This window comes from Chelmon rostratus, chromosome 15 (assembly GCF_017976325.1).
Source record: "Chelmon rostratus isolate fCheRos1 chromosome 15, fCheRos1.pri, whole genome shotgun sequence".
NCBI classification, from domain to species: domain Eukaryota; kingdom Metazoa; phylum Chordata; class Actinopteri; order Chaetodontiformes; family Chaetodontidae; genus Chelmon; species Chelmon rostratus.
Genome location: NC_055672.1, coordinates 14,466,405 through 14,490,072, shown reverse-complemented (window position 1 = coordinate 14,490,072; position 23,668 = coordinate 14,466,405). Strand labels below are relative to the sequence as shown.

At 41.9% G+C, this 23,668-nt stretch overlaps 1 protein-coding gene across 1 annotated transcript; it reads left to right on the top strand.

Moving 5' to 3' along the window:
* The first annotated feature begins 9,410 nt into the window (after positions 1–9,410).
* Positions 9,411–23,668, top strand: aspg (asparaginase homolog (S. cerevisiae)). The gene is made up of 16 exons (XM_041953825.1): positions 9,411–9,908; positions 11,304–11,427; positions 14,031–14,142; positions 14,311–14,436; positions 14,531–14,614; positions 14,926–15,052; positions 15,133–15,245; positions 16,710–16,895; positions 16,988–17,101; positions 17,238–17,357; positions 17,699–17,794; positions 19,061–19,224; positions 20,560–20,646; positions 21,156–21,255; positions 21,346–21,411; positions 22,531–23,668. Exons 1-16 carry the CDS (start codon positions 9,653–9,655, stop codon positions 22,573–22,575), a joined length of 1,920 nt encoding a protein of 639 aa, XP_041809759.1. The 5' UTR covers positions 9,411–9,652; the 3' UTR covers positions 22,576–23,668.

Here is a 23,668-nt window from a genome sequence, read left to right as displayed (position 1 = left end):
ATTGCTCTATGATGCACTGTATTGCAACATGTATGTTCCCGGAAGCCCCAGACACCAGAAGCATAGTCAGACACTGGACAGACACAGGAATTGTATAGTTCTGTATAAGTATGGAGTCCTAAATTACCACAATGCTTTACTTTGTTCAATACAGATCCCAAGGCTCTGCCTGCTGACTGAGCTAAAACATTAACAGCTTCCTTAAATGTCATGTGTTCATCCATATTTATACTGGTCAGTATATGACAGCACTACTGGACCCAAGTTAAAAATAACTGGATCTCTCTACAATGATTTTCTCCTAAAGTGTACTACTTGTGTTTCATCTTGATTTATCACTAGTCTCCATTTCCAGCACCATTCCTCAGCAGTGTTTAGCATACTCTGCAAATGTTCTTCATTTTCGGCTAAAAGAACTACATCATCCGCAAATAATAGTATGCCCACAGTCTGATCATCAACTTTAATTCCCAAGCTAGAGGTCTTAATCTGAACAGCTAAATCATTCACATAAATTGAAAACAATGTTAGTGACAAGACATCTCCTTGTTTCACACTGTATTGTTGGGAAAACCATCCTGTTCTGTATTCATTGACTTGAACACAAGCGACAGGAGTTACTTATTACTTGTTACTTATCATTTCTTTCAGAAAAACGTCATCAAATGAATTATTGCACCCAGAAAACAAATCTGCAAAATCCTTCACCCATCTCTGTAGTACAACCCCTGAGACTGTGTTTTGCGTGTCATATTAAAGTAAATTCTTTGCAAATCATGAAAACTATAAAGTGGATCATTATACACATGCATACCTTTTCCTAATCCCTAATAATCTGCGGTTTCCTCATACCGCTGTAAAATGGGATATATCTGACACTCTGTTTAATGTGCTTGTATTTTGTTCCAGACTCTTATTGTATTCAATGGGTTTTGGGTATCTTTTAGCAGGTTTTTCAATGTATCCAAATACAGATAGGGCTTTTGGGATAAAGCAGATGTAGTGGCATTTTCTGTTGTGACCCGGGGTATCGTAGAATTATCTGAAATTCAAGACATATCGGCTCTAATCTGGGCAGTAATACCACACAAAGTTTGGAATTTAGAATCCTCCCCTTTCTTCTCTTTGGTGTTTATTATTCCGAACATCATTAGTTATTATTTGAAGGAATAGACTGGAATAGATATGAAAATTCTAGTGAGACATTCATGGCCAATGCAAGGATTTTTTTTAGGGGATTCTGATGCAGATGTTAAAATTGGACCATAGTTCTCTGGAAAGAAGCCATTTATATCTGGCTTTTTTAATGCTGAAATAAGTTGTGACACAAAGTGAATTATGAAATGTATTCCTTTGCAGAGGACTATCTCTTTCAGTCGATAGATGCAGAATATTAGACTTCCAATCATTTTGTAAGAGTTGGTAAAGACTGTGCCAGATGTTTTGAGAAAAGTACATTATCATCTGCAAAAAGATCAATATGGTGTTCATAGTTTCACTTGTGGTTCAATTAAAAGTACAAATAAGGGGACTGACAGGACAAGCTAAAGGGTTTTTCATATAACAGTGTTAGTTAGAACCTCTGCAGTATGTGGTTGATGCACAGTAGTTTTATCCATTTTAAACTATTTTTTTTCTCCAAGGCCAAATTGTGTATGTCAAGTAGATACAGCCAATCCACCCGGTCAGGACCCTTCTCAGCATCCAGAAATAGAATGATCGAATCTGGACTTCCTCTTTCAGTATTAGCACCCTTTTCAAATTGTGAAATGCCAGCCTGCCTCTGATGAATGCATTTTTACCTGTTTAAGCTCTGGCAGGCACCTCTCTTACCTCTAACCGCTATGGTTGCAACTATAAGATTAATGTCTGAGTTTGAAAGTGGTTGATGTGATTCACCTTTGGATGGCGGTCAGGGGAAACGCCTCTTCAAGCATGTCTAAAAAGGAGGCAGCAGCTTATCTTTAAAGGTGTTGTAGGTTTTGATATGAAGCCCATCAGAGTCTGCTGCTTTCCCCCCTTTTTACACATGAGTGTCTCAAATAACTCAGAAAGCTCTTTTTCTTCCACTTGGCATTAAATCTCAGTGAAATTCTTCAGTTATGCTGCATTCCATAGATACTGTACTCTTGTTGAAACTATAATGCTTCAGTAGTAACATTTTTCAACTTTTAATAGCAAAGTCCTAAATATTGAGAAATCTAACCGTGGAAATATCTTCTTTGTACCTAGATGAAGAATTCTCTCTTATCTGGGTTATACTCCCGACAGACATCACAAAGGCCCAACTAATGCATGCATTTATCAATTACTTTCCTCGATTGATTGTGGGAAGAGTCTCGATAACCATTTCGATCAATATTGAGGTTTATTGCACAGTTAGCTGCCCGTCTTAATGAAGCAAGTGCTAGAAGTATCATCGTAAATTTGCTAATCATCTAATCAGGGCGGCAGATATTTCCTAAATTAAGATGTTGGTCATATGAGTGACCCTGTGACAGTGGTGGTGTTTTTCTGAAAAGGGATGGATTCCAGTGACCACTAATCTAAATTAGCTGCAAAGACCTTTCCTCACTGTCTTCTTCTTCTTCATCTAGTAACTTCATCTGTAATCAAGTTTGTCTCCTGGAGAGGTCTTTTTCAACCATCCACTCAGGCCTCGGACATGATATGACTGATCACTCACTGTGGACCAACCTAAAGAACTGAGTGTTTTTGTCTTATTGTTTTTGGTTTCGATGCTGAAAAAAGCTAAAAAAAAAGTTGTTTTTCCACTGAATTTCTCTGACAGTTCAGGGAAGCAGAGAAACAGTAACAGTAAAGGAACAGGAAGTTAACAGCCTGTAAAACTTTTACTGGCAATCATTGAACTCACCACAGCTTTCCTTCTCAAAATAACAGAACTTTCACTTCTTTTTTTAAGTCTCCTGCCTATAAGCGTTAGTATTAAACATGGCATTTGTGTGACGTTCAGATTTGCTTTATACATTCACCATATCCACTAATTTTTATTGCGTCACTCATTTTTTGCACCGAATCAGTTCATTAATCACTGATGAACTAGGATGATTGCACATAGATCATCACAAACATAAATCACTTACAATAAATAGAATTATAGAAATGATTATTAAATTGTACTGATAATTCCAGAAATTATAATTATTGAGCAATCGGTCATATCATATATGCATCTGATGTGTTTAAGAATTAGTATTTATACAGTACATCACTACTCTGGATTGTTTCTCTGGATTACGGAGGCCGGACCGACCTTTCTAAATTAGAGGAATGCAATCTGGTAGAAGGAGGTAGAACTGATTCAGTGGCAGACAATTTGAACTGCGGACAGTTAAACTTTGCATTTAAACATAATGAATCACTAGCTTTAAAATTATGATGAGCCAAACCGATAGTCAGAAATAAGTTATTCTATCAATGAAGCATTGTCAATGTTCAATCCTGTTGTTATTACCAAGTCCAGAATGTTACCATGGTGATGAGTGGCTTTCTATACATGTCATGTGAGTTCAAAGCTGTCCAGGAAATTCACAAGCTCCACAGCTTTGGAGTCATTCTTTTTGTAGATGTGGATATTCAGGCCTCCACTCAGAATGAACCTGTCATATTTAGTTACACTAAGTGTGATCAGCTCTGAGAATGCCTGCATGGACACAGATGAATATGATGGTGGTCCATACAGTACTGATAATTCCGCTTTGAGCTCAAAAGCAAGATATTCAGATGATGTAAATTCACTCAGATCAGTGCTGTTGAACCAGGTCTCCCCTAAAAACATAAAATGCAAGTTCTTCTCACTTATCAGATCATTAATGAAGAAGGATTTGTTAGACAATGATCTGACATTAAAAACAGCTCATTTCAGATGGAGGGATACTGAGACGGGTACCAGATGGTCTGTGATTGCTACGATGTGTTTGATCATGCCAACGGCTGTTTAAGATCACCGGTACATTTAAGGAAGTGGCATGGCGTCCGTCTCATTTTTGATGGACACCTGAGTGAGGATGTTCGTGGGTACTGTTGTTTAAGAGTTCACTAATTTGATTGAGCTTTGCCGTGGCATCTTTAACTAACTCCATGATTGGTGATTGCTGTGGAGGCTGGGTCCCTGGAGAATGCGATGAGAAGCGGGGCGAGGAGCGATTGATCCCTGACTGGGACAGAGGCATCCTCTGGATGCCTCGGGTGATGTGAAGCAGAGGCTCTGGTGAGGCTTCCTGCCTGTGCAGGCTGACCTTGGTGCTTATCTGTGTATTCTTGTTTTGGAATAGCATGCCAAGAGCATGACGCGAGTTGGTGCCGAGCAGTCTGCAACCAGTGATGTTTGGATGTATTCCCATCAGGCCTAAAGCGTTCTTTGCAGTTCCAAAATACATTGAAATTGTTCATAAACCTTATCCCATGACTGAGGCATTCCGATGTCAGCCATGTATTCAGGGCGAGGAGTCTGCTACGATTCGATGCCTGATCTAAATACATGTTTTCACTGACAGTTGATCAGTTTCTCCAGTAGCAGGCAAAAGTCCTGTTTCAGGACCTCAGAGCCAGTTTTCCTTCCCATAATGTTAAAAGATCCAACTTGACTGATAATGATCTGGTCACTTGGATTGTAGATCGGATGCCTGGCAGCAGCTCTGTTAGCTCTCTGACAGATGTGTCATTCATGGTGAGATTTTCAGTCTTTGCCATTCTTACATGCCTGGTTACAGGGTCCCCAATCAGAACGGAGTCTGGCTTATGAGGTGTGGGTTCACCAGTATTATTCCTCGCCCTTGGCTTGTCAGATGGGGAGTAAGCAATATTTGTTCTGGCCTCGGGCCTCGCAGTGGTCTTGGGGCTTGCCTCAACAGCTGATCCAGTGGCGTTACGACATATCCAGGGCGGTGTGTCAGCCGAACCTGTGCCAGGATGCTCCACAGCTGAATTAATCCTGTGTGTAGAAGTCTGTCTGTTTCCAGCCACGTGTATAGAGGCGTTTGTTTGGTGCAACGTTTCAGTCTTCTTTTCAAGCTGCGCAATTCTCTCACCCAGTCGCTCACAGTCTGTGCAGCTGACAGGTTTTGCCATATTCTTTCTGCCCTGATCCCAGGTTTGCAGTGACACACACATCAAAAAGGCCTGTGCTGTGTGGAGGTGGTGCTTGTACAGTACCAAGAAGTAATAAAAGTGATAAAAAAAATATGGTGGTAGCCCTCTGTTTCTGTGATTAACTTAAGTCTCTGTCATGTATAAGAATCCAGGATCCTCTTTCCAAAATGTTTGGCAGAGAAAAACTCGGATATCAGCAAAAGAATTCCTGCTCTGTAGCAGAGCAGGAAGTAAAGGTGCAGTGGACCCACAACATGGCACCAGAGTCAAAAAAAGCTACTTCTGGCTGCATTATTCACATTACACGAACACACACAGACCCCACTATAAGTTATACTGAGTATGAACCATTGTTATTTGAGAACACGAGTATTGACGAGCACACTCGTTGATAATATGTGCACATGATGCAGCTTTGGTTGTTCTGCTCTGAGCTGTACTGGCAGCAGTTCTACCTTTCTGAGTTCATCACTGTGAACTTGGATTTGAGGTAACGCATTTAATTAAAAACAACAATATTATGTTGCATCACCTGCAGTTTGTTCCAAAGTTCAGTTGTCAAACGGCTGTGCCTAGCAGAACAGGCATGATGAGGCATGAATAATTCCACAGAAAAGCTGAAAAGCTTTGTTCTGTGAAACAGGAACTTGAGTTTGCTGACACACTTAGATGAACTTTCAGCAGCAATGTATTTTCAGGAGAGTCGCTATTCTAATATTACACTTTTCTAAGATACAACCTCAGCTCTGTTACAAGAGGATTTGTTCTTGACAGCTTCTCCATAGCTCTAACCAGGAGGGAATTGGTTTTAGCAAAATGTATTGAAAGCCTCTTATCTATATTATATGAGCTGTATCTCTTCCACTTTCTTATTCATGACTAAGAGTATTCTCTATTTCATTCCCAGACAGTAGCCTATTGCAGAATCATGACTGGTGAACTATAATACAACACCATACACATACAGAAGGTACACTGAGAAGCATATAGCTTTCATATGCACATCCTGATTTGATGAATTTCAGTTATAGAATATAGTGATTGTGCACACATTAGCCATGTACTATTTAAAGTCTATAAAAGATTATGATTATGATATTGATTTCCATTGGTGAAAAGTAACTAAGTAAATTTAGTCAGTATTATTCAGCATTGCAGCCTACTTAAGCACAACAGGCTACTTTTACTTTTTCATTTTTTATGCATAATACTTCCAGTGTAGAGGATAGCATCAACTTTATTGTCTTTAATCATTTATTTGAAAATCATTACTGAAGTTTTTACAGAAAATCTTTATCCTATTAAATATGACACATTTCTACTCTAAAGCATTCATAAATTAGCTCAACATAGACCACTGAAATGTTGCCTAAATGTTTGGTTATAGGCTAAAATATAGGAAATAAGACAATGAAAAAGGGCCATTCTGCATAATGAGAATATTTACTTTTGTTAAGGAGGGCTAAGTACATGATGCTGATAAAAGTTTGTACTATTTATATAGCAGATTTTTAATGCAAAAATTGAATATGTGCTGGAGTTTACAATGTGTGTTTGCTGTAGCCTTGGATTATTGATGTGTTGTGTCTTCCATCACTTTGGAATGTGTGTAATAATAGCAACAAGTGATCCCCAGTTTCCTTTTTTTCACCAAACTGAATTCTCTCAGTTTAATAACATCACAACTTTCCCTGTAAAACCACAGGCACTAGCAGTTATTGGCAAGGGTTCATGAGCTTCAATGTCAGTGCAATACTACGTGCACAACTGTAAATCACAATAAAAATGTTTAATGCTAAGATACTGACTTTATTATCAACATCAGCACTATCTGTTGCTGCTGTTTACATTTTTCCAGATGCAAATTCAAAACATAACTGCAGATTTATTACTTTCTGGGTGTTTATATGTAGGGTGTACTGTAAAACAACTGTGTATATTCTTTGGATTTTATATTATATAATATATAATTTATCATATACTATTACTATATAATGAAATATTTCTATATATGGTCTATGTGTGTTTAGCATGAAGGGGTTACATTTCATTGTGCAACCTCGTGCTATAAAAAAAAAACAAACAAACTACCTTGATTCCTTGATAACAACTATTTGAGTACCACTACAACTACCGTTAGTAATAATAATAATAACAGCAATAATAACTAGAAAATTCCCTCTGGGAAATTTTGAAAGGGACACGGGGTGTGTTCGAGCCGACAAAATGATCTACGTTTTAAAGTTTGAATGAAGTCTCTAGGAGAAAGTATGGCAAAGCAGCGGACAATTTGAAAAAGGCTGCAATTTGAGAAAACAGCAGATATCAGAGGTAGTCAGTCCCTGATTAATAAATTCGTCCCAGCTGTGTTTCTGTGGCTTTCTCCTTGTCTGTCTCTGTTGATCACCTCAGCTGTCTGTGTCTGCTTCTCTCCTCTGCTTCATGTCTCTGTTAACATGAATTAATGAACTGAATCAATAAACATGAATGGAGCTACTGCTAACGGAGCTAACAGAGCTAACACTAACGGAGCTAACAGCTAACGGTGCGAATAGAGCTAACGGCGCTAACGCTAACAGAGCTAACTGTCCTAACAGAGCTAATAGAGCTAACAGCGTTAACAAGGGGGCGGGGGGATGGGGTTTTCATTATGCATTTGTCTGTGTGTGTGTGTTTATGTATCTGTCATTGTGTGTGACTGCGTATGTGTGTGTCTTCGTCTGTTTGTGTGTGTGTGTGTGTCTGCTTGAACTACACAAGCAGCCCAACCAGCTCCTACATGGAGATGTGTCTGGTATATGTGTGACTGAATGTGTGTGTGCGTGTGTGCGTGTGTAACTTCTGCCGAACCTCCTGAACTAAATCCTCTGGTGAGAGAACCGTACCTCGTATCAGAGTGTACTATAGATCATCGGACTCCCGAGAACTTCCTGAGTCCGACCATCTCCTCGTTTTATTCCTGAGACAACAACTTTTCGTTTTATGGCGATCTAAAGACAGGAGGCATTTCTGCTTTGCTCACAAAACAGCTCTGAATTTTAACATGGGACTTAATGGGAGAACAGGAGGGAGCTGGCTGCACAAAAAGTCTCACTATTTAAATTCAGTAAGTCTCTCAGCTTTTTCGAAGACATCACATGAAAGAGGACAAGTTTGTCTACAAAATGATCCCAAAATTATGCGTGTAGAGTGTAATTTGTGGCCGTAGCGACGAGAAAAAGAGAAGATTTTCGGATCATTTTTAGACTCTGTGCCACTCTGTCCCCCACTCTAGCACGAACATTCCGCGCAATACACACCCATTATAATCTCAAAATTTCCCTCAAAACGATCACTGTCATTGAACAGTGACTGATCAAAAACTATACGACCAATCAAAATGTGGATGAACACACCAATAGACCAGACTTGGGTCTACATTTTAAAGTTTAAATGAAGTCTCTCGGTGAATGTATGCTTGAGCTACAGACGTTTGAAAAACTCCAATTTCAAGCTTTATTTTTTCGCCCGTCCCATTCATTTCTTATGGGAAACTGCGATAAATTTGAGAAAAGTAATAGCACACCGATCCCGATCAAACCGCACGTTTTGATATATAATTTGCGAGGGTTTTCTCAAAGCTGCGGGACGAGTTAAGGGACGAAAATTTGGAGGAGGATGAAAAATAAGAAGAAGAAGAAGAAGAAACACGCGGGATAACAATAAGTGACTCGGGGCTATGCCCCGAGTCCCTAATAACGACAATTACATTGTGAACCAATAAGCACATTTAAAATATAAATGCATTTTGAAAATTTGGAGGAGGATGAAAAATAAGAAGAAGAAGAAGAAGAAACACGCGGGATAACAATAAGTGACTCGGGGCTATGCCCCGAGTCCCTAATAACGACAATTACATTGTGAACCAATAAGCACATTTAAAATATAAATGCATTTCAGAGCACAACATACCCCAAATGAAACAACGTAAATGACTAAGAACGAGAAGAAATGTAAGTAATTAATGTTAAACAAGATATAACGAGTAACTTATAGCGAGGTTACTCTACTTTACTTACCGCTCTTAATGATTTACCCACAGAAGCCGCTGCATGCAAATCTACACTATTTTTACGTTATAAGTATTATTCAAATCGAAAATAATTTAAAATCAATTCTTAAATCTATTTAGCAGTTTTAGAGTTAAGACTGAACCACACACAGGTTTCTTGCACTTTAGGCCACACCCACATCGTGACGTCACATTGGAGCACGTGCAACAGTACTTCAAGGGCGAAATTACAGAAAGGGATTTAACATGAGGGGGTGTCATGTCCGTTTGCTACACTAAAATATACATGATCAAAACGATGGTTCCGCCCTCGTTCCTCTACATCAGCTGACTGCGATGGAAGCTGCCTTTCTGTATATAAGACCGGAGCAGCGGGACCGTGTTTTAGGGCGCTCCCAGCACGTCAAGACCACCGTGTTTTGAACACTTGCAACGAGGGCATTTTAACAGGCGGCACCGGCTTACTCCACCGTCATCTCTCCGGTCAGCATGGCGGATCCCAACAAAACACCCCTTGCCCTGGCTTTGTCCAAACAACAAACACAGCATGAGGTGGATGCAGCCGAAGCGACGTGTGATGTGAGTCCTTCGCGGGGTGGTCCGCTGCAGCCGTGCAGAAGGAGAAAGTTATCGAGCTGCGTCTCGATAGAGTCCGCCGATTCGGCGGCTTCACCCCCCGCAGCAGAGGCGCGAGTCCTGGTCATCAACACCGGGGGAACCATCGGCATGACGCTGCATGATAATGGTAGCTATGTCTAACGGAACTCACGGTGCTGTTATTTTTCCGCCCTGTACCCTGGGCAGCTGCAATGCTAGCATAGCAGGTAGCTTGTTGTTTGTAGCATGTTATTCTCATGTTACTGTGAGCTGTAGGCACGGAGCCAGCCCCCGGCGAGCACGCGCATCCCAAAATAGCCCCGCAGACAGCTTAACTACACTGTCGAAGCTAGGTCATAACCATTAGCACGCTAAATGACACGACGCTGGTGTACAATGTACAATGGACCGCTGTTTCAGTGATGAACAGAACCGCAACAGCTAGAAAACTAAAATAAATCTCTGAGGGAGGCCGTGCGACAGACGCGCCGACCCAACGATGCAGCTGGAGCAACATCACAGACTCTCTCAATGAATAACTAGATGTTGACATGAGATATTGGGCAATATCTGGAGTATGCAGTGAGGCACGATTACATATCAGGCACAAGCTAGAACAAGACTTCTCCGACGCCGTCCATCACTAGTTCACTACCTGTGTTATAAAGCCAATCTCTCTTTTCTTGATAGTATTCGCCTCATTGCTTTGACAAGGCTATATGATCTATTGTTATTGAAGGCAGGCCTGTAAATCTGGCCTGGAGTTGGATCAGACTGTATGTTCATTAGCCCACACAAAATGATCTCATCGTTTATTTTGCACTTCAGTGGCACTGAAAGGCGAGTCTTAAGAAGAGATCTAAAAGAGGTCACTGAGTTTGCCTGGCAGAGCAGGCAGCTCCACAGCCTGGGTCACAAAGGCTGTTTATGTTTAACATAAGTTTTTACTTAAATATCTTGAACTGCTTATTATGGAGTATAGCAAATACTTCAAGTCCACGTTGGACCTTAGAAATATGTTTACTGTGGGTGATCGCAGGCTGTGATTGTCCATGGCAAGTCTTTCTGTCTGTAACTTCTGATGGGTTTTTTTTTCTTCAGGGTTCATTGCCACGTGGTTGTCAGCCATGACGGGTTGTCTCTCATTTAAATTGATGTAAAGAATTTCTGCTGGCGTCCACTCAGAGCGCACAGAAGCACAGCTCCTCTCAGCTCCTCTCAGCTCCTCACAGCTGTGCAGCAGCTGCTGTGTCAGCACTGTGCTGTGATGCATCTCTTCGCTTTTGATTTGATTTTAGAAATGTGCCTAGTTCAGTAGCCTGAAACTCTTAACTCATTGCATTTAAGAATCATAACTTTTTCAGCTCCTGCAATGATGCCATTTCTTACACTTACCACTAGGGTTCAGTATGAGACTGATGTGTGGCGTAGAGACAATCGTAAATCCTTTGTACTATTCTCCTTAATTGTTACTGATGAACAGTTATTCCACAGAGGGAAAGCCATGAATTAATATTTTTTTTTCTGTTTCTGTAATCCACAGTGCTTGCCCCAACACCTAATGCTTTTGTGAAGAGTCTGCGCAAGTTGTCCATCTTCCATGATGAGGCGTACGCCCAGCAGACCTGCCTGTATGACTACTATGGACCTGACACCTTGGTCCTGCCGTAAGTGCACCCAGAAGTCTTTCTTTTTTATAACTTTTATTAAACTGAAAGATTGTCAGGAAGCGTGTTCCTCTCACGTCTCGTTTTACATATGAGACTCCTGTCTTCACAATGAGAAAAACATTACACTTCATCTAGGAATGGAAGTTATAGTCCTAGAGGGCTACACCAGGCCTAAATCATATTGGCTCTACAGTATGTGAAATAACATGCTCGTCAGACTCTTTTGCATGGTAGTTTGGTTCTGTAGCTAAATCATGTGCCAGTTGTTTAACACTACACCTTATAACCATGGCCGTTGCTTTACAGCAAAGAGCACAGTTGGTGTTATGAGCTTCATGCAGTGCAAGTTACATTTCATTATCAGAAAAATCATAAATGGAATGGACTCACTCTCCTCCCACTAATGGTTTTAATGACTCTAAATTCCTTTTTGTTGCTTCAACAGGAAACCAACGCCCCATTCTGACCATCTATTTCACGGGTGCTGTAGCACTGAGCTTGAGAGTGATTTAATGTCTCTGCTGTCCTTCAGACCACATGTTAGCGTGTGCTTGCCTGACATGAAATGCATGCCGACGTGGCGTTTGGCAGTAGGAGAAAATACCAAGAAGGATCGTGGCGCACAGAACTGTGTGCTGGCTTAAATAGTCTTGTGTCTCTCACTCTGCACTTTTCAATGCCACGTCTGTCACCAGCAAGCCAGCTGCTTTAATGTGCGGCGGTGGAGCAGTAGCCCAGCTGGGATGCAGGTTTAGTTTGTGAATAGCTTCTGTTGGCCCGTTGGGAGGCTAACCTACTCTACTGCATGTTTGATCCATAGTGTTTGGTGCATGTGCTGTGGAGCAGTGAGAGTGGAGCTTGTGACAGGTCTCGCAGCTGATCAACAGTCTCTGTAGGGTCTTAATTGTCAGTGATATTGGGGGCGCCTGTACCAGAAACGTACCCTTACTCAACAATTTCCATACCCCGCTTAATGCTGACTGCCACTGAGAACGTCAGCTGGGCGGCAGGGTGGAGCGGGATGCGTGGTAACGATAAGCAGTGCTAGACTGCTTTGCGAGAACCCTGAGGATGATTGCGTGTGAGCAGTTTGTGAAGTGATCACTTCAGTTGAACTAATGTTAAACCTTTTTTCCATTAGAATATATTTTTAGCATGAATGTGTGAGCATGTTTTTATTTAATTTACAAATATCTCTGTCGGTGTTCAGCATGATTTACTTTTTAGTATTTGCTTATTCTTGAGTTGGTGTAGTGCTAACATCATGTGAAGTAGGCTCATATGCAAGTCTAATGGGCATACTGTTGATAGTATGCCCATTCTGTGTTGAAGGAGGGAATTAGTTTATTGATTTATTGAAAAGCTTTATTCATGTGATGTTGGCGAGGCATCGCCACAAGGCCGTTTGCACCCCACCTCCAACCTTCTTCTACTTCTTGATTCCCCCATCACACACACTCACACACACACACACACACACGCACACACACACACACACACACACAGACACACACAGACCTTCATTATTCTTCAGCTATGAGGCATCTTAGCACTGGTATGCTAATGTGAAGCTTTGCTTCACCTTAGGCTACACTGCCAGATAGATGAATAATTGGTGATTTGAATACTGTTTTCTTGTGGCACTTTGGCTTTAAGATTATCAACAACATATGTTCGTGGGTTATGTGTGGACTTAAGGCTAATTAGATGAGTGTGTGTACCCCTGGTTGGGTGGACTGGGGCTTGCTTGCTAGTCCCCCTGCTGTTCCATTCAGCTTCCATCTCCATGTCATAAGGCTGCCCTATGGTAATGTGGGGGGTGTCCCACCCTGTTTCTTTAAAAGGGGGATTAAAAAGAAAATCTTTCCATGGTTGTTTGGCCAGTCACGCTGCCTTATACGGAGTGTCGCAGGTGGGGCCGTAGGATGGCTGAGTCAAACTCCACTCTGAGGCTACATAAATATGTATACATGTAAGGTTCCCTCCCTTTTCTTTGGAATGAAAAAGAAACTCAAAGGCTTTTGCTCCAACCTGAAATGACTCATCAAATAACCCTTAAGTTATATCGAATCAGCCACCTTACGTCCCTCAGCTTTGCCTGTATTTACAGTCCGCTGTGGTAAAACTCCACAGAACATAAGAACATGATGGTGGAAAGGAAAAACGGCACATGTAAAGGTCCTGTTCTCACTAGCAGTGTGCCTGCCATGCCCCTCCCTTTACCGCTTCCAACACACTCTCTGTGAGTCTGAAACAGGTTCTGGCACCCTGCTGCTGAGACAGAAGGCCCGGCTAAATAGACTTTGTCTCGCTTCATAAAGTCAGCTTGGTTTTTAGCATTCCCTTACCCTTCTTTAAACAGACTTCTCAGATTTAACCAGAGCTTGATCCAGATTTAAATGGCCACAATGAAAGCAATCAGTTATCACAGTGAAGATAATAATCATTTGTTTGTGTTTTGGAGTGAAAGTCTGCACTAACAAAGACTGAAACCACTGATTCATTTTGGGCTGTTTGACCTGTTTGGTTTCTTCATATGTGATAATTAAATGTGTGTGTTAAATGACAGAAACTCATGGGTTAACCTTTCTCTCTTTCAGGCTGAGTAAGCAAAATAAGAGGATAATCTACACTATCATAGAGTACAGCCCTTTGCTGGACTCCTCCAACATGACTACAGATGACTGGTGTAGAATTGGAAATGACATTGAGGTACTTGCTGCTGGATCCAGTTCTCTTTCTAAATAAACATTATTTGATCTTTTAAAAGCTAGATGCCACTTAATCCCATAATACATATATTGCTCATAAAATACAACATATGATTCAGTAGGAAGGTTGATTCACATTACTATGCTCTTTTTTCTTGTCTGACTCCAGAAACAGTACGAAAACTACGACGGCTTTCTTGTCCTTCATGGCACAGACACTATGGCTTACACTGCCTCTGCCCTGTCCTTCATGTGTGAACATTTGGGCAAACCAATCATTCTCACCGGCTCACAGGTAAGAGCTGCTGTCCTCAGAGAAAAAGACAGATGACGTGTGCAGCATTTTAAGTCCAGTATTTACCGCCTTCTGCCAAATGCTCTGTCCTCAGGTGCCGATCTATGAGATTAGGAATGATGGCAGAGACAACCTGCTTGGGGCGCTGCTGATTGCTGGCCAGTTTGTCATTCCTGAGGTGAGGAAATGGAGATGGACATACAAGCTACTCACCTTCATGACTTTCGGCTATTCGAGAAATGTAAATCGGCAGCCTCAAAGAGGGAGAGGCAGGAAGGTCACCACTAGGGGCTTTCTCTTGTGAGCTTTCAAGATTTTATGTGTGGGGTTGATACAAAATCAATTAAATAAATTCTGAATGATCCAATAAAAGTAGTCTAAAATATTATATATCAAAAGTATGATCTGTGCCTGAAAAGTAGACAAATACGTTTTCATTGACAGGCATTTTGAGATGAGTTTTGATACACGTCCTCTGTCTGTTTTCAGGTGTGCCTGTATTTCTACAACAAACTCTACAGAGGCAATCGTGTGACCAAGGTGGATGCTGGGAGTTTCAATGCGTTCTCCTCTCCCAACTTGTCTCCTCTGGCCACTGCTGAAGTGGATTTTAAAAGTAAGCCTGTCACGTTTTTCAGGTGTTCAAGAGAGTGTTTTTTTTTTTTTTATCTGTTTTTCTCCATCTTTTCCTTTTAGTCAACTGGGATTCAGTGTGGAGGGCAAACACCACAGCAAAGTTTCAAGTCAGCACCCGGCTGAACAGGAATGTGGGCCTCCTCAGGCTTTTCCCAGGAATCACTGCTGCTACTGTGAGTCACTCAGAAGACGTTTATTCTGTCTCTGCTGTCACAGTCACATGATGTCACTCGTCCCTGCTCTTTGGTTGATGTGACACGCAACAGAATCATGTGAATTATGATCACTGATATGTCCTAAGAACTCACATTTACAGATCACTCACATCACCTGCTTTAAATAGATTTTTTTGCATAGTGCTAAAGTTCACTTTGTTGTCATTCCATTATTTCTGGGTAACTACAACCCTAATTGAAAAAAAGTTGGGATGCAGTGTAAAACCTTAAAGAAGACATAATGTGATAATTTGCTTGTTTTGCCTCATCAACTTTGCTGATTTTTGTATCTGCTTATTCTGAATTTGATGCAGCAACGTGTTTCAAACAAGTTGGGACAGGAGCAACAAAAGACTTGGAAAGTTGTGGAACGCTTGGAAATGCTTTGTAAACTGTTGTCAGCATACACAGTTTGTTTGCAAATGATTGCATCCTATCTTTATTCGCGTTTCACACAGCATCTCAAGTATTGGGAACCAGGGTTGGACACGCATTCATCTACAAATTGAACCAGCATGCTGCAAATCTTTGATCCAAGAATGTTTTCCTTTTGCGTGTATTAAAGATATGTTCTTGACTGCTCAAAACTGCAGTTCTGTCCCACTGCAATAAAATATAGTTAACTTTAATTTAATTGTGCTATTACCCGTTTTTCGTTACCTTCCCACTCATGTAAACTGCCATCAAAGCTCAGCCCAGAGAAAGATGAGAAGGAGTTATGGGCCATGACCAATCACCCTGTAAAGAGGGAGGACTGGCGTAGATGCTGTAACGTTTAGCCGCACCTCCCCCTGCAGAGGCTGCTGGGAGACTGACTTTACTGTCTCAATCTGCTCCCACTGCCCAGCTCGGCTATCAAGACTTCCTTACAGCTTTTAACTGCCTTTATGAGGCACCGCTTTGAGGCACCGCTTTGATCAAGCTCAGCCCTCGTGTGCCTGCCGTCTCTGCTGTATGAGAGATTCATCGCTAATCTGCGCCAAACATTTCTTGTCAAAACTGCTTATCGCATCAGAAAATACTGACTGAACCTGCCACTTTTAATGTCACCTTCTTCTCACATTTTATGGTAACTGCCTCGGTCTTGCCGAGTGACTTTATGCTTGCTAACACCTTGAGATTAATTGCTCTCCCTTCTGCCATTTCAGTCATCTGCCATTCCTGTCATATGCCATGGCTAATGATGTGGTATAGGGCCTCCTGGTGCCAGCCAACCAGTGACTGAGATACTGGTTGCATAGGCGGCACCAGATGGGCTTTTAGGAGAGTGGATGGTCTCACGCATTGGAGTGAAAGATGCTCCAGGAAAAATAACATGGAATACTAATTCCTCAATTTGATTCTTCACAGTTGAGCAGCCAATTCAGTTGGCCATAAATTTTGCAAGTTTGCACGGTGAATCCTTGGTATATCTGTCTCCAGGTGAGAGCTTTCCTGCAGCCACCAATGGAGGGTGTGGTCCTGGAGACCTACGGTAGTGGAAATGCCCCCGATAACCGTCCTGACCTGTTGGAGGAGCTTAAGAAGGCCACAGATGCTGGTGTCATCATCATGAACTGCACCCAGTGTCTGAGGGGGACTGTGTCTACATCCTACGCCACTGGCCAGGTTCATCATATCACAGACTCATCGATCATGACCCACTTTTACTACATTTTGTGACATTTTTGCAGAACCAATCAAATCACAAATCTTCTCAGGTGTTGATGGATGCCGGGCTGATTGCTGGTGGAGACATGACTCCAGAGGCTGCCCTGTCAAAGCTGTCCTACGTGCTGGCCAAGAGAGAGCTTGATCTCGCTGCCATGAAAAAGGTTGGTCTAAACCTTCAAAAGTGATAACGCTTTGAACTCTTTATCCTCCATCGACATGAACAGGACCTTCACGTAGATCATAATCATAAGCAAAAAAGTGAAGAGCGGGTGTGTTTGTGTGTGTGACGCGGTCCAGATGATGGGCCAGAACCTGCGAGGTGAGATGAATGCGGACGTAGCAGGAGCCGAGCTGTGTCTGAGCGACAGCCGCTTCATCCAGGTCATCGCCAAGTCTCTGAGCATCAGCTGCAAGGAGGTGAGTGGCACCACCTGCACACAAGCTTCACCCACTCAGACCCCACAGCATCTTGTAGCGCCTGTCATTTCTTTCTAAAATGAAAACAACGTGTGATTGTCAGTCTCTGCTTTTGAGACGGAGCTGTTTGTTTGGATTGAGTAGGAAAAATGCTCATTTAAGTGAGTTTTCAGTGAACCGCAGCAACATTCTACAGTTCTGCTGGCGTCTAGATTAAACAGTGTGATTACCGATCACGTCACCAAACAGGCCAGTTATTCGGATTTAAAGCAAACCACATAGAATCACACAGAACTCCAGACAGCTGCAGTTTTTTTGATGAAAGTCTGTGGTGTCTGCAGGAGCTGGAAGCCATCCGTGATGCTCTGACTCCTTCACTGGCATGTGCTGCTGCTAAGATCGGAGACAAGGAGGCCTTGGAAGCTTTAAAGGAAATGGTAAGCAACCCTACAGCCTCGACCACACATATGTACAGTTGTTTGTTAAGAATGCAATGACCCCTCTATACTCACACCCTCCGAGCTCCCCGAACACAGTTTGTCACCAAACTTGTCTACCAGTAGAGCAGCATTAGACCCGGCTTATCGTATGTGTTTGTTCTTTTGGGGTCAATGCACCCCAGGTGAACCTTTTTAAGTTCATCCAAAATAATATTCATGGTCACTCTTCCTGCTTCAGAGGGTGATAGGAAACACACAGGTGCAAAGTCAAACAAAACATGAGGCCAGACTGGTAAGGCAGGCCTAGAGTTGGCCGGGTGGTCACGTGTACATGTTTTGTATGTGGCTCGGCTGGTGTGCAGTCGCTGCTTGAGTTGCTTTACAGTTCATGAGAAAAGATTTAAATTACTATTTTACACTTAGATACAAGCTTGACAGTTAAACGGAGCTCAGTGGTTATTTGATTTTGATTGATTGATTTTCCCTACTTTTCCCAACTCGCCAATGTCAGCCCAACAACCCGTGATCGCCGATATAGTCACCTGGTATGTGTGTGGCGTGTGCAGGGGAGTCCCCACTCCCTACACTAATGATGAGGAAACCGGTTCTTTAAAGTAATCCGGTTAGTTTTGTTCGCCTGCCACTAGCGACTCATGAATGACTCTTTTGGTTCTGTATTTTTTGATGAATCCCTGTCGCCATGATCCACAAGCTCTTTTAGCTCGTTTGGCTGTCTAATAAATAAACAGAGAAGAACAAACAAGGTTGTCCAAAAAGAAAGGAAATAATAAGCCATGGGATATTCTTAGTTTTTAGAATTGACAACACATCACGTAAAAAAACAAAACCCCAACAGTGTGTGCATGTGTCTCTCAACACTTTCCAACACTGTATGTGCTACTCCATTCCCGTTTGTTCCTACTGAACACATAAATCTTTAAAGACGGGTCAGAAACATTCATTCAAACGTTCCTTTAAGGACTGACCACTGTAACTTTCCAAACCAGGAGAAAATAATGTTTTTTGTTGGAACACTGATGACATTGATGTGTTGTTGGACAATAATGGAGGTCTGTGGCACAGAGGAAAAAGCTATATCAGGCTTTGGCCTCACAGAAGATACTTACATGTACGATCTGTTCTTTGTTGGCTTTGGGCTTTCCATTTTGTTGCATGTTTGTAGCCAACAAAAAAGATGCAGAATATCACCAGACCTACCCTTCACCTCCAGGTGAAGCACACTGATGTTTTCCTTCGTCACAGGGCAGTAACTTCAGTCTGGGTGACTATGATGGACGTACACCCCTGCATATCGCTGCCTGTGAGGGCCATCTGCATCTGGTGCAGTACCTTCTGAGTCATGGAGCTACGGTCTATGCTAAAGATCGCTACGGTGACACACCCCTGTGCAACGCTGTGCGCTTCAGGTAAGACTCGGCTCATTTGCAACAATAAGAGCTGGTGTGTTTGTTTTCCTCTGTCTGGTAAAGTAATAATACCATTTATGAAGTTGCAAGAATGGCATTTAAAATTCCCCTTTTGACCATTAGCAACCATTGAGTGTTGCCTGAAAAAAAATGTTGTTAATAGAGGGGGCTTCATTAAATGAGCCGCTGCAAGGTAGGGAATCTGGCTCTGCTTAAATGACAGGAAGGGAGCAGACAGCGGCTGACTGTCAGACGGGGGCTGAAACCAGGGGAGCAACTCATGATGGAGTCTAGGGGGCAGGCAATAATTATAAACTAATTAGGCTAATTGTCATCTGACAGTTTAGACATCGTTTATTTTTACCAAAGCTGTTTTTTTTTATTTTCGTCATTCGTTGACATTGCTCCAAATGTCTATCAGGGAAAAGCCACGCTTCACGTTTCAGTTTTAGTGCTATGTTGAGCCTCGGGGTGAAATCGTTGCATGTGTCGAAGCTTTGCCAAATGGCTGTTGTCCTATTTTAACGGTTACCACTGCAAGTATGGACTTGTTTCCTTTTGTGATGGCGGTAGGGATGCACCGGAGCACTAACGCCTGCCGTTACACTTCCTATGCCACACACATCGGCTTGCTTCGCCCTTCCTAAATGTACTGACATGACGCTAAGTGATAGAACTGGAGTTTTGAGTTGCTGCGAGGACGTCTCAGGCACTTTGAACATCGCTAACATTTCACAGTGCACCACAGCCTGATGCCCATATAAGGAGTGGCAGAGAGCATAGAGAGTGAAGGGTTAAATGACAAATATGGGGAGTGTCCTCTGAACCAGTCCTACCAACCTGCTCCCGGTTTCACAGATGAGAGATACTGGCTTCTTAACACTCTACAGGAAGTCTTCTAAATCCTTTTTAATAGCGTCTTTGGCTGTAGCTCAGCTACATTCCTCTAAACAATCAAGCATCAAATTGAACTCTTGGGTAACTTAACTTATTACATAGTGAGTTCAGCTCTTATTTATGAGCTCAGTTGCCCTGTCAAGAATGATTTTAGACATTTAGTGTCATTGTTCCTCTCCTGTCACCCTCAGTGTCACTGCAGGTGCATCCTGCGTGGGCGGTTCATTGCAGGGACAAGAAACCTGTTCTGACACGCCAAACTCCAATCTCTGCCACTCAGACTCTGTCAATGAGAGCCCAGATTTAAAGTTTAGAATCGTTTGCATTAAATGAATACAACTATCTAAGTTATTCATCTTAACAGCATTTGTGAGGTTTCAGTTTTAACTGAGTGATATCTTTATGTATCTATTTCTGCATGTCCTCTAACTAACTTAGGAACAAGGATGTTGTGCTACTGCTGAGAAAGACGGGAGCCCACTTCTCCAGAGACAAGCTGGAGGAAGCAGGAACAGAACTGTGCAGGTGAGGCACAGAAAGCACATCTTCAAACAATCGCACACACATTCAGTTGCAAGTTTCTTGGTTGCCCATGACCCATCCTACATTGCAGACACAGGTGCAACCAGTTGTCCCACTGTTACATAAACTGTAGGAATGCCCCCTGACAGCATAGCTTTGGATCTGTTCAGCGGCTCCAGTGTCGACAAATATACGACTCACTGCATGGCCCCTGTCATTTATCTACCTGAGACACTTGACAGGTTTTGTCAAGACAGTTCAGACAGTTCCAACTTATAGTTTCAGAAACACGCCTTTTGTACGGTACGATAAGAATGGCTTGTGTCGCCGGTATAGTAAAATGAAAACGCCTGTGAGTCACGAAGCCCAATGTTATCGATTTGTTTGCTTGATATGCTGGCCAAGTTTCAGATTAGTCCCTTTACACAGCATGTCCTTCAGCTCTTGTCCGATTGTGTAAACAATACTGATTTTGGGAAACGGCGCAATAACTGTCAAATCCCGTGTGTCAGCCTGGCAGCCAGCGGTGACCTGGATGGCCTGGAAATCTGGAGTCTTGCCGGAGCGGATCTGAGTAAACCAGGCTACGACGGACAGACAGCAATTCAAGTGGTGGGTTCAAAGGACATACGTTCCACTTAAATAACGCTTTGGGATTCATAAAGTAAACACTTCTTGTTCATTCTCATTCTTCTGTCACAGGCCCAGGCTGTTGGCAAACAGCATGTGGTGACGTTTATAGTCCAACTCATGAGCAAAAAATCCAAGGTAACCACTGTTCTCCATTCTAGCTGCTTTATGTCTCTATTTTTTTCATGCCAAACGCCCACAGCTTTCACTTAATATGCACTGGTATAATTCTCTGTCTATAATTGCCTTTCAATTGCATGTTTGTCTTGTTTAATTTCAGGAAGTATTTGGTGAATTTAGTGATTATGATGAAAATGATGATGAGGTAAATGGGATGAACATGTGTGTTTCAGTGTTTCTGCTCATTTCCCATAGTGAGCATGAGATCCCCCTTAGCTGTGTCCGCTCCCCTTTATCGTAGTGCATAGTATCACCTTGTGCCTGGTATCATCCATCCATCCATCCATCCATCCATCCATCCATCATATAGTCTTCCAGAGGACTAAAACACACACGTACACAACAAACATACACACACCTACTGGCAAGTTAGAGCTGCCAATGCACCTGGCACCTGGAGGAGAACCTGCACAGACAGTGTGAGAACAGAAGGGGTTCAATTGGCCCCACTAGAGTTCAAACCAGGGACTTTTTTACTAACAACAGTGCTAATCACCAAGTGCCCATGGGTGCATGTTACATTTTAAATGACATACATGAGGTACGGCAAAATGCTTCAAATCATCATCATTGTTGATAATTGTTTTTGAAAAGTACATCTCTGAAAAGAAAAGGACACATAAAAGAGGTAGAGAGGAGAGTTACTGATCGATCAAATGACTGACTTTTGTAGCATTGTAAATTCACTATTTTCTTAAATTTAATAATAATTAATTAATTAATAATTAATAATCTTTTATTCTATAAGTCGATTAAACAATCAGATTAATTGATAAAGAAGGTGGTTGTTAGTAGCAGCCTTAGTTTTGAGGAGCAGCCATTACCTTTTGAATTTAAGCGAAACATTCCTCCGACCTATGTCAGGTAAAATCTGATTACCTTTCGTCCCTGCCCACAAATGCCTGTTAGTGTTAAACCTGTGCAGCCTGCTCTGCGCTAGGCTGACCAGAGTGTGTGTGTGTGTGTGTGTGTGTGTCTGTGTTTGTGCTTGTGTGTGCACACTAGTAGTTAAGAGTGCAGAAACACCTTTCACACCTCCAGTGCTCCATAGTAATCGTGTCTCTGTTTGTCCGGTAGAGCGATGGAGTGATCGAGTTCACCACCACTCCACCAGGACCGTGAGCTGAGAATACCTCCACCAACAGGAGCCGTCCTCAGATTGACCGTCCTCTACGCGCCATCCACCGTCCCGCCGAATTTTAGAGTCAATCTCAGTTTGAATGCTTATATTTGCGTGATCTTAAAGGTCATCTGGTCTTACAGTCTTTCCCTCCAAAGCCACTAATAGCCAATAACAGCACTATAATGTATAACCACTGCTTTGAATGCACCATGGTGAAAAAGGACAACATTATATGTTTGATTGTTGCACAGAATTTATGAATGAGGGAACATATCATACTTAATGATTGAAACAAGTACTTTTAGTACAAACTACAGACTCAGTTATTGCAATGTCCAGTCAGGGAATTAAGGGTAAACCTGAGCTGTTTTAACATGGAGAGTGCTGAAACCTCCCATTACTCCTTTAGCAGTGAAGGAGTAATGGGAGGAATAATTTTTTTTAAATACGAAAAGAGATAAAGAAGTGTTGAATACTGTGACATTACTTTGTAAAGTACTGTTCTATTACTATTCACCATGATATCTTGAAGTACAGGGTAAATTCCACAGATTTTATTTTTATGCTTGAACTCATCTAATCATCTGAAATGTTATCCAACTGTAGCACTTGTCCACTTCGGTCTAAGTCTGAAGTGCATCTGCCCCCGCAGCAGAGGTTTTCATTCCTCTCTGCCCAAACAGGTGCTGCAAAAAACCTGCAGTTACCTTTAATCAGACTCATCCAGCCTGTTTCACTTGCTGATTGTCGAGCCAGAACAGTCGCATGTCTCCCTTTTGAAATGGAAATAAAGCCGCAGTTTCTGTGTTCTTTTATGTTTTTTGGTTAACATAGATTTTTTTTGTAAACAAATTACTTCCTGTTCTTATCTTTGTTGTGCAACAAACTTCACATTTGATGTAATTCACTTTTTAATCAATTTAGGTAAATTGTTTGTTTAAATGATATCATCTGTTAGGGAATCTTGTGTGATTACATGCAGCTTTAAAATGCAAGTAACTTTAAAATGACTTGAAATGCGTCTGTTGTTTCCCTTGTCACTAGTCTGATCAAAAAACTGTTAAGCATAAATAAAAACAGAATTTAATCATC